At 38.0% G+C, this 16,071-nt stretch overlaps 1 protein-coding gene across 2 annotated transcripts in view; it reads right to left on the minus strand.

The window, feature by feature from the left end:
- Window positions 1-205: 205 nt before the first annotated feature.
- The window catches only part of LOC117564896 (protein O-mannosyl-transferase TMTC1), a 62,310-nt gene continuing 46,444 nt past the window's right edge, over window positions 206-16,071 (minus strand). For both annotated transcript variants that reach the window (XM_034243846.2, XM_034243845.2), the window contains 6 exons: window positions 13,728-14,298; window positions 11,837-12,656; window positions 11,009-11,123; window positions 2,207-2,678; window positions 777-861; window positions 206-712 (listed from right to left, as the gene is read on the minus strand). In XM_034243846.2, coding sequence (XP_034099737.1) covers window positions 372-712; window positions 777-861; window positions 2,207-2,678; window positions 11,009-11,123; window positions 11,837-12,656; window positions 13,728-14,298 — 2,404 coding nt within the window. In that variant the 3' untranslated portion in view covers window positions 206-371. The remainder of the gene's footprint in view (window positions 713-776; window positions 862-2,206; window positions 2,679-11,008; window positions 11,124-11,836; window positions 12,657-13,727; window positions 14,299-16,071) is intronic.

A 16,071-nucleotide genomic window follows, 5' to 3' on the forward strand; every position in this document is an offset into this window, starting at 1 on the left:
TTAAATCATATTTCTATACCAACTATAAATTGTATAGACTTTGTGTAAGTATCTTTTTGGATTTCACTTTGAACTTAGGCTTATTACCTTAAAGCCTAAGGGAGAACAACTGAAAACTTACCTGTTGCCTTTCAATGGTTGAGCTTCTTAATTGTTTTATGATTTCCTATGCATAAATTGTGTGATTAGAAAAACTACATTCAAGTATCAGAAAATATGTATAAATATATTTATTGAAAATGAATTGTAAATGCAACAGACTTTTCTTCTTCGCTTTGAACTTTTGTTAATTACTTTCGTAAAATCTAGCTAGCTTTGTTGCTTTGTTTTGAATCGCTTTGCAAAGGCCTCTTTGGTTGGTTGGTTGCTTGTTATGTTTTGGCATCAATGTTGACATTCATTTTAGCCAGATTGATGCGACTTGTGGCATGGCCCGGCTGCAGTTGCAAGGCCTTGCGATAGCATGCAACCGCCTGTTGCCGCAGGCCACGCATCTGCAGCATGGCGCCGAGATTGGCGTGTGCATGCGCTGCCTGCGGATGCAACGCGGCCGCATGACGATACCACAGCTCCGCCTCATCCAGACGATGCAGCAGACGCAGTGCATCTGCCACAGCCGCTTGTAGTGCATAATTATGCGGTGCCAGCGAGGTGGCACGCAGCCGATAGACGAGTGCTTCCTCTGGCCGCAGCTGTTGCTCCAGGAATTCAGCTGTAAAGCGATGGAGTGACTCAATGTGTGTGTTAGCTGGCCAAAATGATGTTGCTCTGCTTACCATAATGATGATGCACGCTGGCCTCCAGAGGCGACACCATCAGCGAGCGTTTGAACCACATTTCTGCCTCTGCGCTGCGGCTGCGCTGCATGATTAAAGAAGGTTGAAACAAGTGTTTAGCAAACTTAGTGGGCGATTTTTTAATGTCTCAAACAACTTTCGATAAATTGGCATATTTTATAAAAAACGCAAGATACAAATCATTGAAACAAAAGAAAGAAAAAGCAAAAAAACAAACATAAAAAAGGAAATATTGTGGCAAAAGAGTTTGAAGTATAGCAAAGACATATTTTTGGGATGTGAAATTAAGTCATGTACAATGGAAACACTCGTCATTTACATTGTAGTACTATATCGATATACCAAATATAGATTTAGGTATATTTGAGTATCTTTGCGGTATATTTTAGAATATGGTTTTATTGCGGCTGCGCTGCATTATTAAAGAAGGTTGAAACAAGTGTTTAGCAAACTTAGTGGTCGATTTTTAAATGTCTTAAACAACTTTCGATAGACTGGCAAATTTTAATTGGAGGATACAAATCATTGAAACAAAAACAGCAAACAAACAAAAATAGAAAACATAAAAAAAAAGAATTTTGTGGAAAAAAATGTTGAAGTTTAACAAAGACAATTTCATATGATGTTAAAGAAATATATGTTCAAAGGAAACACTTTTTATTTCTGTTAGAATATAGAACTTTATCGATATACCAAATATCGACTTCGGCATATTTTAGTATTTTTGCAGTATATTTGTAGTACTATACCGATATACATAATATATAGATTTCGGTATATTTTTGTATTTTTGTGGTATATTTTTAGAAAAAATTTTTATTAAAAGTGGGTAGCGGATATTCTTTAGAATGTAGAACTATATATAAATAAACACAATATGCCAAATATTGACTTCGGTATATTTCAGTATTTTTGCAGTATATTTGTAATATATGGTTTTATTTAGAATGTAGTATTATACCGATATACCAAATATAGATTTCGGTATATTTTGGTATTTTTGCGGTATATTTTTATAATGAAGTTTTATTTAAAATGGGTATCCTCCAATAATTTTGGTATATTTTAGTGTCTTTGTGGTATATTTTTGGATTATAGTTTTATACAAAATGAGTAGCAGGTATCCCACAGCCGAGGACACTCAATTGTAGCTTTCTTAGTTGTTTCTTTTGATTGTTTAAAGATACATTTAATTTATATATTAGGCATTGAATTCCAAAAGTTTTGTACAAAACATTCACAATTGCAGTGTTGGATTTTTCAATCTTTTTTTTGTTTATTTAAAAGAAGGAATTTCAATCAAAGTGTATCGATGCAAGAATGTAAATTGCTAATGGAATGATTTAATCAAAATATATAATTTCAACATTGAAAAGTCGTCTCTCAATGACTCTCTTTATTTTACTCACATTCCTGGCCAACAATTGTCCATATTGAACAAAGATGCCACTTTCAGTGGGTTGCAGCTTCAATGCCTGCTGTTGTTGCTCCTCGGCTGCTGGCCATTGTTGCAACTCGGCATGCAACACAGCCAAACGCTGATGCAGCTCAGCGCGTTGAGCCACGCTTTGTGGCAGAGTGAGCGCCTCATTCAGCAGTTCAACTGCTCGGTCTCGTTTGTCCAGCGAACGTTGAAGTGAAGCCAACTGCAGGTAAGCCTTTAGCCGCACCTCCAAGTGCGCCTTGCGATCACGCACGCCGCGTCCTTGCAACCTGGCGCCCATCAGCAACACTGCGGCAGCTTCCTCACTAGAGTTGCCAGCCAGCAGCGATGTGGCAAGATTGAGATATGCCACTGCCAGCTGTGGATGCAGTTGAATGGCTCGTCGATAACAGTTCACTGCGCTGCTGTAGTTCTGCTGCTGTTGATGCACCCAGCCCCTGAAAGTATGCAGCAAATATTTTCACTGAGAAATGTTGCGAGGGGGAAATTTCGCAGTAGAGTTAAGAGAAATGAATTGGGGGATCACGGAAGCAAAATAATGTGATGAAAATAAAGGTATGAAATCTTTATTTATAAAATGAGAATTTCCAATTAATATACAATGCTTTATACATTGTAAAATTAAAAAGAGAAAACAATATGCATATTAAAGATAATTATAACACTTGAAATTTTTATACCCTATAGGGTAGAAGGATATCATAACTTTGTGCCTCCAGAAAATTTATGAAGCAGGCATATTTTAAATGATTTAGTATATCAATATACCAAATATAGCCTAGATTATATTTTTAGTATTTTGTGGTATATTAATTTGTGTCAGGAAATGTATGTAGCGAGCATTTTTTAAATGTAATGTAGTACATCAATATACCAAATATAGCCTTTGGTATATTTTTAGTATTTTGTGGTATATTAATTTGTGTCAGGAAATGTATGTACCGGGCATATTTTTAATGTTGTAGTATATCAATTTACCAAATATAGCCTTTGGTATATTTTTAGTATTTTGCGGTATATTAATTTGTGTCAGAAAATGTATGTAGCGGGCATATTTTGAATGTTTAACTATATCAATATACCAAATATAGCCTTTGGTATACTTTTAGAATTTTGTGGTATATTAATTTGGTATATTTCAAAGTTAATATCACGCTGTTTTGCTGTTATCGATTAAGAATATTGCTTATTTAACTTTTATTCCAAAATATTCATATTATTAAGACTACATTTAATACTTTTTTTCAGAACAGTGATAATTTTTCATAATTAAATGACTATTAATATGAACAACTTTAATTCAATTTATATAAAACAACTTTATCTGCTGAGTGAGTATTACAAATACTATTTTAAATTACATTTATTCCCTTCTATTGTATGCTGCTTTTATGAATTTCAAACAACTCAAATAATAAGTAGAAATCTTCTGCTATGTGATATTTATATGCATATGAAACACAATTTCACCAAAGCGCTAACTTTCCATATTCGCGCGAATTTCATTATGAGAACAACCAAGGGAAAATGTATTTTTTAAAGCGCTGCCATAGTTGTGCGTTTGCAGTTAAGTAGAAAGAAGTGAAACTTGTTAGAAATGCAAAAGTGGAGGAGTGAAAAAAGCAGCAAACAGTTACTTATCGCCGAGATTGGACCCTTTCGTTGGGCACTAAGCATAACAGTGTGCCCAGGCGAGGCGAGGAAAGGCGTGTTGTTGAGTCGAGTCGAGTTGAGTTGAGTCGCAGAGTAAATTAACTTTGGCTGTGTTTTGCTGCGGTTTCGCTGGGGCTTTCGCTGCTCTAATTGCAATGTTCGCTGAAAATACTTGAAAATGTGTTGACCTTCAAGTATTTTCACTGGGCTTTCACTTGGCTTTTGCCGCTCCCACTTCCTCTTCCTCCCCCGCAAAACCGCACTCTATCGTTGGCTTCATTTAATTAACAGAATACGCTCCAGGGAGCTGACGATGGTCGAGATGAAAATGGGGGGGGGGGGGGGGGAACAGAAGAGACAGCTCTAAAGTGCACATAGATGTACGAAATTTGCCAAGTCTATCGGGTGGGCTAAACAAATACTACCTGAATCAATGTAGGAATGAACGAGGAAAGGGAAGGGAAGGGGAAGGGAGACACACTCGACGTATTCATACGAATCTCTCTGGTCTGGTCTGGGTTTTTAATATAAACAACAAGTTCGTATATGCATGAATAAGTGCTTTTAAATAAAGGATGCATTTTATTTGCAGCTAAAACGTAACAAAACAGTACAAAACAAACCCGAGCACAGATTGCACAACACCCAACCATAACAACAACACCAAAAATATAAACAACAATACCAACGAAAACAACAACAACAGCAAGTTATTCAAACAAACGACGCGTTCTAAAATTCGTGTTGAGTTGCGACAAGAAGTCCATAAAATCAACAAGAGGGACAATTCAAATAGTTTTGTCACACACACTCTCACACACACACACATGTGATTCGCAATATTATTCTAAGTATAAATATCAAACTGACAGCAGATTTTTATTTTCCATTTGCATTGCTCTTTTGTTGCAACGAAATTCTTTGAACAATCAAAAGAGATTCTTTTCTCTGGTGCTTCAATTTATTTGTGTTTTTTTTTCATTCAAAAAAGTATTAATTAATATTCTGAAGTCAACGATGAATATTTAAAATATTTCTACACAGTCTGGAATTTTTTTCAAAATTACTTTTTCACATATTTTAATTAGAAGATACGATAATTAAATACATTCTCCGCGACCTTTAGTAGTTAGTCGTCACATTTCTCTAAAAGTATTCTTACATATTTTTGTTGTCGGAGAATTTATTTTCCAATCAGAAGAGTCTCATTTTCTTGAACAAACTTTGTGTTATTTCATTCAAATAGTATTAATTAATATTCTGAAGTCAACGATGAATTTTTAAAAAATTTCACCTGAAAATTCTTTTTGAAATATATTTTCACTTATTATTAAATTGTGTGAGGACTAAGTTGTTTCCCTTATGTTATTTTGTTGCCGGAAAATTTTTGTTCAATTAAAGAAATCTCATAAATATTCAATATATTAAATAATTAATTCATTTATACACATCAATCGGTGTAAAGTTCATTTGTTCATCAGTAAAATGTGTGATAAGTTTCAGCAAATGATAATTGTAAATAAAGTCAATCAATTTATTGTACAATTTCCATTTGCTGATATTTATCTTTAATTTTACTGTTGATCACAAATTTGTTTGCTTATCGATAGCTAAACAGTAAACTTTACGATTTGCCCTCGCTGTGCAGCAGTTACAATTGCATTTTTTTCATTTGTTTAAAATTTGTTTATCGTCGAGCAACAACCCATTGAGATTCCATGTAAAATGTAGCCGCTGCCCCCTTCCATTTGCCCCACTTGGTCCACAACTATAGGAATGCCAATAGCGAATGCAGAGAGAGAGAGAGAGAGAGGTAGAGAAAGAGAAGCAGAAGCGAAACGAAGCGAGCCAAGTGAATGCATGCGAATTGCAGTCGAACAACGGATGGATTTGCTCAACTGAATATTGAGTATACGACTAGTGCACGTTCTATTCTATTCGATTCTATTCGACAATATAGAGAACCAAAAATGTTGTTTCACAACGCAAGACCCCTTCTGCCCCTCTTCTATATTTGTCTGTTTCTCCCTTTTGGCAGGTGAAAGAGGAAAAAGAGGAAAAAAAAGGCGGAGAGAGAGAAAAGAGTGAAAAACAGAAATCGAATTATACAGCTCAGTGATTTTTGGGGTTTTGGTGTTTGGTTGCGCTGTTACTTGTAGGACGTGTACTCTCTGCCGCTTTGATGTGGCATGCTACAGCTAAAAATCACAGCATCCCAACACACACACACACACACAGCGGCAACACAATAAATCCATGACAGTTGACTGGCAAGCTGCTCAGCTCACTGTATGAGGGATGAGGGGAAGCGGAGGGGTTGTGGTAGAGCGCTTAAAGGTGTGCGAGACTATTGATGGCTTTACGAGTAAATAATGTACAAACAGCTGCTTATCCGCGTTGCATGCCACCAACAGCGGCAACTTTGTGATGACGTCGACGTGGGGTGGCAATATTGACATTGATTTTCGATTAGACGCCGGAAATGTGACATTCTGAGGAGCTTGCTTTTTATTACTTGGCAGCTTTAAAGTGCCGTCGCGTTTATGGAAATGCGACCCAACTTGACTCTTCAGATTAGTCGACAACAACGAAAGAGAGAGAGAGAGAGCGAAAGAGAGAGCGACGCTGTTGCATTATGCAACTGGTCAGAAGGCGGCGACTGGTGACTGAATTCAATCAGGGCAACTTTTCGATAAGCTGCAAAGGCAACAGCCAACATCACGACGTTCAAGTGCCCAGCCCCGGCATTGAGTAAAGCGTAGAGAAAAGCGTCTTAAACTTTTCAGCAGCAAAACGCTGAAATGAATTCTGCGCCTTTTTAGGATCTGGCTTCAACTTGCCTCTGCAACTTTTATTTTACTTAGCTCCGTGCTCTGTGCTTTGCTGTGACAGCCTTGTGGGGCGGATCGGGTATCGCTTTGAGCCAACTTAATAACTTGAAGCCTTAGCAGTTATGAAGTTCGCGCTTCTCTCTTTTATGTGGTTGACATTATTTGAAATTTAAAGACTCCCAACACATTTCTATAATAAGTGTTTGTTGGCAAGCTTTAAATAGATTTATATATTATTCTAAATTGACATTCGCATGTCTTAAACTGTTTATGTAGATGTGGCTTTTGGGCGATATTAAAGCTTTATTTTACTTTGACTTAGAATATAATAAGCAAATAAACTCATTGCATTTAGAAGAAATAATGTCTTTATACAGCAAATTGTTAACAACTCAGTATAATAATTATAAACCAAGTAACTTAAAACAAGTATAATCAAAGTACGAAATACAGCTTATTTTAAAGCTGATTAAAGCTTTTGTGTCTAACAAAAAGGTAGAAAGAATTATTAATAGCGGAAGAAAGTTTTTTAAGCTCTTATAGCTTTCAAAGGTGATGCACTAAGCCCTTACTTAAGCTATGGATCGAACCATTTCCAATATTGAAGTTATTGTACGATTGATAGGTCTGAATCACAAAAGCTTTCTAACTTGATTTAAGCTTTTACTCACGAAGATAATTAGATTATATTGTCCTCAGCTTTAAGCAATTTATATTGAAGTTTAACTAAAGCTCAAGGCTCTTAGTTTAGCTATGTTATAAATAAATCCAACAACAAGTATTATCAATATTCGAAGAAGCTTTCAAAGTTGTTGAAATTTTGCCATCAAAATCGATTCATAAAGCTCTTAGTTAAGCGGCGAATCGAATTTCAAGCAGCAAGCAGAAATAATGTACGATGTGTAGGTCTTAAATACAAATGTTTTCCAATCCTACAACCATTTACAACAAGCATAATCAAAGTGCGAATAAGCTTTCAAAGTTGATTAAGGCTTTGACTATCGATAACATTTGTTAGATCTTTCGGTATAAATATTATTATAACAATAAAGTTTCCAAAGCTCTTCATTTAGTTAACAAGCAATCTAAAACAAGCATAATCAATGCGTGAAGAAACTTTCAAAGTTGTTTAAAGCATATTCAATAATCTGAACTACTTAAAGCGTTTGGTTTGACTTATGCAAGTCTGCTTAGTAACTCTAGACGTCTTCGTCAGTTAGGCAGTCATTATTTGGTGCAGTGTAATTACGCATCGTCGATTCAAAGTTGAGTTTGCTTTTTGTTTCTTTTGTTTTGAATGCTGTCTCTCTTGACTTTTCCCCATGCATCTTTTACGCTCTGTTTCTAAACGAAGGCAATTGAGCCACAGCAGGCGGTAACTACATGAGAGAGAGAGAGGGGGCGAGTGGGGTATTATATGCTCGATGTGATTACAGTCTTTATGTGTTACGACCAAAGGTAGTTGGCCAAGCTGCCGCTTCTACTGCTGCTGCTTCTGCTGCTGTTTGCTGCGGTTGCCCGCCCGGGAGTCGTCTGCAATTATTTGTATTGGGCGCACAGCTGTCGCCGAGCTCAGTTTGCATTTCACTTCTCGTCTTCTGGCAGTGGTCGTTGTTGTTGTTGTAGAGACACAAAGTTGGCAAGCAAACGAAAAGGGATTTTCCTACAATTTGCCAAAGAAGCAAAGCGAAAGGATTTCTTGCTTTCCTCTGTTGATGATTCTTCTACGCTTTTTATTTCGTCTTTCTCGACTCTTTTTTTTTTGAGCGTAAAGCCTATTATGTCAAACACAATAATCAACAATAAGAGGGGGCGACAACAACGACTACAACAACAACAACTGAGAATGTCAACAATGATGACAATGACAACGGGGCGTATGAGCATTGCACAGGCAAGGCTTGGTTTGGCTTGGTTTGGCAGGGCAAGGACTCACTGAAAATGACGTCGAGCTGCATATTCAAAAGGACTCTCGCTCTTGCGCTCATATGTCAAGCTCGTTGAGCAACTGGCTAAAGGGGAATGGGAATGGAATGTGGGAAGAGGCAAAGGGCGCAGAGTTCTTGCTGGGTGTATAATGTGCAGGCATGCTTATCCATTGGGGAACTAGCGGGCGGTCCTGCGTTGCCAGCGCTATTCTCGGACTGCGGTGGGATAAGCATCAATGTCATTGACCCCAAAAGAGTCAAGCAGCGTCAGCAGTTGTCGCTGCGAGTGTCCAGCTCTTTGTATCAACTGCTGCAAATGCCAATTGATGTTGTAATAAATTTAAGCTTCTAAGTATTTCCATAAGCTAAATTCTTGTCTGACATTTCGTTTGCACAAAATGGCAATAACTAGTGTCAATTGTATTTAAATTGGTTAAGTTCAGTGGCAATTAGTCGAGTTCGATTTAGGTCAAGTAGAAAAAAGATTTCTTCATTAAAGTTAAATACATATATGTGATATAACAGAATTTCTATATGTTTATAAATGTTGAAAATACGTAAAAATGATTATGATTTCTGAGAATTTGATTGTGATGGGATAAAAATTGTAGAAGTTATTAAAGAATTCGAGTTTCTGGTATATTTTTACCTATAAGGTATATTTCGAATGTAGAACTTCATTGATATACGAAACAGTCTGGTATATTTTAACCAAAGCAGTACTTCAATCAAATACGAAATATATTCCTTGGTATATTTTAGTGCTATTTTGGTATATTATTTGGTATATATTTAAATAATAATACTGTACTGTGGTATATTTCGAATGTGGTACTTCAACCAATGTATCATAGTTAGCCTTCGGTATATTTTGGTATTGTTGCGGTATTTTTTTTTGTATATTTTAGGAATTATACCGCATTGTTTTGCTTTTATTCGAAATGGTTAGTCGCAGCTTTCTTAATAGTTAAACTGGCTATTTTCTTTATTATTTGGTATATTATAGTAAATACTTCAGACAGTTTTGAACAACATCCATACCATTAATATGGCTTATAAAAATGAAGGTTTCTTTTCTATAATCTATTTATAACTTTGTATAATCTTCTAATCTACAATCTATGTTTTTATCTTAACTTCTGACGCTTCTCTTTTTATGTTGTTTTATATCTGATCAAAAGTCATTTGACACACTCGTAATATTCTATTTGAGCTTTGTCATTCAATTGGAATATTTTCCCTCTCTGCTTGTCAATAGATCACAGCTTGCACTTGAGTTCCCTTTTTTTTTTTTTTTGCTTTAAGCACTCTTCAAACCGTTGAGAGTTGCCGTAGATGAAATGTGAATCGTTTAGCTACCATCGCAGCGCATTCCTAGCAACTTTAATGTTTGAGCAGGGCAAAGGAGCACTGATTAGATAGCGCGTTGGTTGCATAAATACCAAAGGGAAAGGTAAAGGATGGCGGATGGCGGAGGATGCATTCAGCATGACCTAATTAATGGCATTCACATTCACATACGTTACTGCAGGGGATTAGAGCGCAATAGAACACGCATTCAAAGGTTGTACTTGTATCGTTTAGGGTGCTGCTACTGCCAATGGATAGATGGATGGATGGATGGATGGATGGAGTGAAAGGAAAGCTGGTAAGAGCGCGAGTGCTCAGAACGGAAAAAAAAGTAACCTGAATACTACTCGGTTCTTGTAGTCACAGCAGAAGCAGAGCCAGCAGGCAACTGTTTGCTGTTGATGGCTGTCGAGTGCATGCAAATTGCCATCGAAAAGATGCAGAACATGTGCCCGTGTGTCCGTTGCGCATTCGAAACCTTCTCCCTCCTCCTGCTCCTCCTCCTCCCGCTGTTGCCCCCTGGCGCTGTCCAACTCTGCCCGCATCCGCATTGAGTTGATTTGTATGCGCGCAGCGGTCTGGGGGCAGAGCTTTCTTTTTTTTTTCGGTGGCCGTTCGGGGTGTGCAACATCTCAGATGTTGTCCAAACGTTTTTGCCAAGTGGCCCATCGAAAGAGCGAGAGTGAGTGAGGACAGAAGCAGCTGCCATTTTTTGGCATTAAAGGCGCGCGAGTTTGCACAGACCACACAAAACTGCTACTACTAACTGCCCCCAAGGTCGCGCCCAACGTCCGAGCATTCACTTTGAGCTTTTGAATTTTGAAAAGGCATCGAGCAAAAACTGACATCATTTTTGAGGATTCAGGTTTTGCCCAGTCAAAACGAAAGAAAACTCTCTCTCAGGCTCTGTCTCTTGCTCTGCACAAATTGCGATGCAGGCGCGAATTTTGCTTCAATTTGCATGCCGTATGATGAGTGGAACGTGCCAAAGATTCGTTTACTTACAGATTATAGTGAGCATCCGCCATAGTTGGCCGTTGCCAGATGGCCGCTTGAAGCGCCAGCTTCGCCTCCTCGTAGCGTCCCTGGGAGCTCAGCACACTGCCCAGATTGCCCAGTGCTGCAAGCAGAAGAAACATATGGCTTAGGTTCAGCTTGAGAGTTCAGTGAGAGAGATCGCAATCCGAAGCTTACAGACGTAGACCAAGCTAAGCTTTGTTGAGCTTACAAAGCTTCTTCACATAAAGACTCTTCATAAAAGTTAATTAAGTTTAGTGATAAAGATCATTATAAGCTTGTAAGAGCTCGATATAGACTCAGTTAAGCCTTGTATAGCTTACAAAGCTTCTTTACATAACACTTCCTTATAACAGTTAATTGATTTGCTTATAATTGATCTATTAAGCTTGCTCAATTGCCTGCTTGCTTCAATAGCTTTCTAAAGAAAAAACAATACATTTTGATCTTGCTGTTAATGCAACTGAAAGATAGAATTTAAAAACTGTCCCCAGAAATGTTGAAATATAGCTTAAAAGTTGAGTGACATATATTGTTATTATCTTACAATGCTTAAAAAGTTTTGAGGTCAAAGCTCAAAGTTTTTTCTTCGAGTTCAGCTAGCCTAGACTTGGGATCAGTTCTCAAATTAAATAACTTTAACCTTATTCAAGTATCTTCTCTTCTAATGTTATTGCCCTATTCAACCATTTTGAATGTAATCATATAAACTCAACCAAATCGTAAAGTTGCTTACAAAGCTCACTTATAATGGACTGAGCTTGAGTATAATTTTGAAGAGTTTCGAAAAGCTTTTAAGCTTTAAGTAGATCTTACCTTTTGGTGGATTAATAGCCACTGCGCTGCGAAAGAGCTGTTCCTCATTAAGCCAGTCGTGATTGCGTTGAACTGTGCGCATACTAAAAGCGCTCAGTATCAAGCCAAGGCAAAATAGAAGCAGTCGCCGTTGGCTAGGACTTCGATAGCGCTGCCGAAGCTGGCCGAAGCCAAGGCCAAGGAGCAGACAGTAGCCAACGCTGGGCAGATAGAGCAAACGCTCGGCAATCACGAAGCCCACGTAGAAGAACAAATTGCAGGCGGGCAGAAAAGGCAGCGTTAGAAAAGCAATGCAAATGAGAAGCGTCGAGTTAACGTTTACTGTAGAGCTCTTTGAGTTCCGTTTGATATTAATTTGGCTGCCAAAGATCAACTGATGATTGCAGGCACAGATGAGTCCTTGCCACGCGCGGCAGCTGCTGCCTCCCAAACGTTGCAGCAGCAACAAGACAATGCTTGCCACATTGTAAGCCACATAGTTCATGCTGGGCAGCAGCAATCGCATTCCTTTACAAGTTAGAGTTAAAAGTGTGCCATAGAAAGCCGCACTGAACGCATTGTGCCAATCCCAGAAAGTTCTTATGCGAGGTATCGCTTCCATGCCCCAATCAAAGCTCAGATTTTGTGGCCAAAGTAACAGCTGCAAGTTCAGCACCGGCAGGTGGAGAAATGTGAACGTGCGTGTCCACCAGCAACTCTCATGAGCTGTCGGATTGTCGGCGGCTGAGAAGTTTGCAGTGGGTCGCGGCACAAGACAAAGGCGACAATAAAAGGCGGCGAGCAGCGCGATTCCAAGTATGCTTAAAGAGCGAAAGCGATGCTGTAAGATGGAAGAGATAAACAAAGGATGAAAAATTAAAGAAGAAAGTTAGAAACGATGAGAAGAAGAAAGTTAAAAACAAAATAATAAGACACTGTCCTTAAAATATACCAAAATTAATATACTAAAAATGCTAAAATATACCGAAAAATACTATACTTGGCATATTAATAGGCTGGAAATGTCTTATTCTATCTGTTGTAAATACAAAATAATGCGGTATTATTAAACTATACCAAAAAATACTAAAATATACCAAATGATATATTTGGTACATCAATATGTTAGTGATGCCTTCTTCTGTCGATTTTAAAAACAAAATAATACGATATTTTCCTTAAAATATACCAATATACAACAAATATACCAAAAAATACTAAATATGCAAAAATATACCGAAAAATACTGTACTTAACATATTAATAGGCTGGAAATGTCACATTCTGTCTGTTGTGAATACAAAATAATGCGGTATTATTAAAATATACCAAATTAATATATCAAAAAATACTAAAATATACCGAAGGCTATATTTGGTATATCAATAGGTTGGAGATACCTTCTTGTGTTGAGTCTAAAAACAAAATGTAGTATTATTCTTAAAATATACCAAAAATACTAAAATATACCGAAGGCTATATTTGGTATATCAATAGGTTGGAGATGCCTTTTTGTGTCGAGTCTAAAAACAAAATAATGCCGTATTATTCTTAAAATATTCCAAAAAAAATACTAAAATATACCGAAGGCTATATTTGGTATATCAATAGGTTGGAGATGCCTTCTTGTGTCGAGTCTAAAACAAAATAATGCAGTATTATTCTTAAAATATACTAAAGTAATATTGCGCAGAAATACTAAAATATACCGAATGATATATTTGGTATATAAAAAGGAATGGAGATGGCTTCTTCTGTCTGCTACATAAATTGGCTGGCGTCATAGAGTTATAATACACCATAAAGTTTGATTCCTTAAACAAGTATAAAACGAAAAAGTGAATCCAAAAGAAAAGATAAATATACCCAGCAAAAGAATAGAAAAATCATTAAATTAGAAGAACTTGCTCACCTTGTCCGCTTCGCTGGGCTTCTGTTGCCTTCCTTGCTGCTTGGCACGCAAAACATCGCAGAGGCCACAGATCAACAGAGTTGCAATGCCCGTTTCCTTGGAGAGCAGAGCTGCCAAGGCCAAGACGATGGCAAGGATCAAGGAGCTGGCATGTGGTCTGAGCTGCATGTGACGATGATAGACCAAGAACGAGAGTAGGCAGCAGATGCAGGCGCCGAGGTCGGCACGACCCACAAGACCGGCAACGGCTTCGGTGTGAATGGGATGTGTGGCAAAGAGGGCGGCGGCGACACGAGCGGCGACACGTGTGGCGTGGGACGGGGGCAGCAACGTGTGTGCCACAAGCAAAACGAGTGCGGTGGCAAGGCAATGCAGCAGCAGGTTGGTCAGATGGAAGACGAAGGCATTGCCGTGTCCCAGCTGGTAATCGAGACGAAAGCTCAGCACGCACAATGGACGCCAGGAGCCATGGGAACCGTCATCCAGCAGCGATGTGCCCCAATAATCATGCTGTAGAAGCAGCGATGGCCTATTGGCTTCCGTTACATCCGCATTGCCCAAGATGGCGCGTCTGCAAGGCAGAGAAGGGAAAGGATAAGAGATGAGCTCGCATTACGAAACAACAGCAGCAACAGCAGCAGCGACAACAACCTGTGGCACACCTGTCCTATTAATTAAAATGATTAATTGCAGCAAACGAAGCTAGCCCAGGGATTTTGGCCTCGGATTGTCTTGCCTCTCTGCTGCCACATGCAACTTGAGCTGCTGAAAAGGGCTGCCGAGCAGTGCCAAGAGCTCTGACGATAGTCTGCCTTCTAGCTACATTCAAACTCTCATTCTCCTTCTCTTTCTGTTTCACTTCTTCCTTCCTTTTTTTTCTCTGTGTGCCTTGATTAATTGCCGATTTGTTGGCGCACTTGGTGTCGTTTCTCTTGTTAATGTTGTTGTTGTGCAACACACACACACACACACACTCTCTGCATTGTCACTAGGAAAGTCAACGGCTCTTGCTGGTAATTGCCTCACCGTTGTACCTTTGCTTGTTGTTCTAATCGATTTCTAGCTACACTCTGTCCTCCTCCTCCCCTCGACACTTCCCCTTCCTCTTCTTCGAATCTTTGAGTGAGGCCAGTTCCAGCCCATTGCTGCTGCTGTTGTTCTCCGGGTGTTCTCGGTGTTGTTGCCATTGTTCGTTCGTATTGTTGCACAGTTTGAAATTTATAGTAGGTTTGCAATAATACCTAAGCCATTTTATGCATAATTAGTTTTCAACGTTGCACAGTAAATGCCATTAATTAACTTTAGCCCACTTTCTACGCTGTCCACCCAGCTTCACTTCACTTCAAGCCAAACCCTTACAGCGTTTATTACTTTAACTGATGTTGCTCTATACAAAAATAGCGATGCTTTATGGAATTTCAGACTGGGTTTAAAAAAAGAAGAGAGTTTTCTTCTGACTGAAAAGTTTTCATAGCAAATAAAATACCTCCAAGTATTTTATCTAATTTATTTGAAGCTGATGGAGTTCCAAATAAGAAAAGCAAAGCAAGGCATTAGAAAAATGCAAACTTTATAAACATCCAAATTCTTATAAAGTTCGTCAAACTATAGAGCCAAACATGTTCAATATTTTGAAGACAATTCTAGAACTGCAAAACCTAGTTATAAATATGGAATCTTTAACTTTTTGAAGCATCTGTTTTCGATGATCATCTCACAAAAAGATAATCTGCATTTACTCATTGACTTCTTCAGTAGTTGATAAGTTTCACATGCTTGTTATAAAGAAATGGAAATTTGTCAATCGCAGTGTTTGATGATAAGTCTGACCCCTTAGCTCGTTTACTCGTCGAGCATGAACAGACATCTGAGGCCGAATTACTTGTGTTTAATGTTTACTTTGGTCTTAACAGACCCGCGGGCTGTAGTTTTAGGTTTGTGGCAAACAACTTCAAAAGTTAACACAACCAAAAATTCCGTTCTCGTTCGCTTTTATTTCCTTTCTTTGTGCTTTCTGCTGCAGGCAACAAAAGGGACCAAATTGTTTTCAATATATATGTATATGTGTGTGTGCAGAAAGAATTAAAAATAAATAAATAAGATATGTATAGCGTATAATCGAGAAACTTCATGTACAGCAATAACTGCGAAATATTTCTCATAATTTCGATTCGAAAGGTTTCTCATGCTTCTCTTATTTTTTTTGGTTGGTTGTTCGGGGTTTGCATAAAAAATCATTTTTCAATTTTAATACGAATATTTTATTTAGCAGCTGGCCGGAAATACTCATATTTCGTTATTTTCACATAGAATACCGAAGCATGCTATTGTGGCAGCTTTTATG

Source organism: Drosophila albomicans, chromosome 2L (genome assembly GCF_009650485.2).
Source record: "Drosophila albomicans strain 15112-1751.03 chromosome 2L, ASM965048v2, whole genome shotgun sequence".
In the NCBI taxonomy this organism is placed as follows: domain Eukaryota; kingdom Metazoa; phylum Arthropoda; class Insecta; order Diptera; family Drosophilidae; genus Drosophila; species Drosophila albomicans.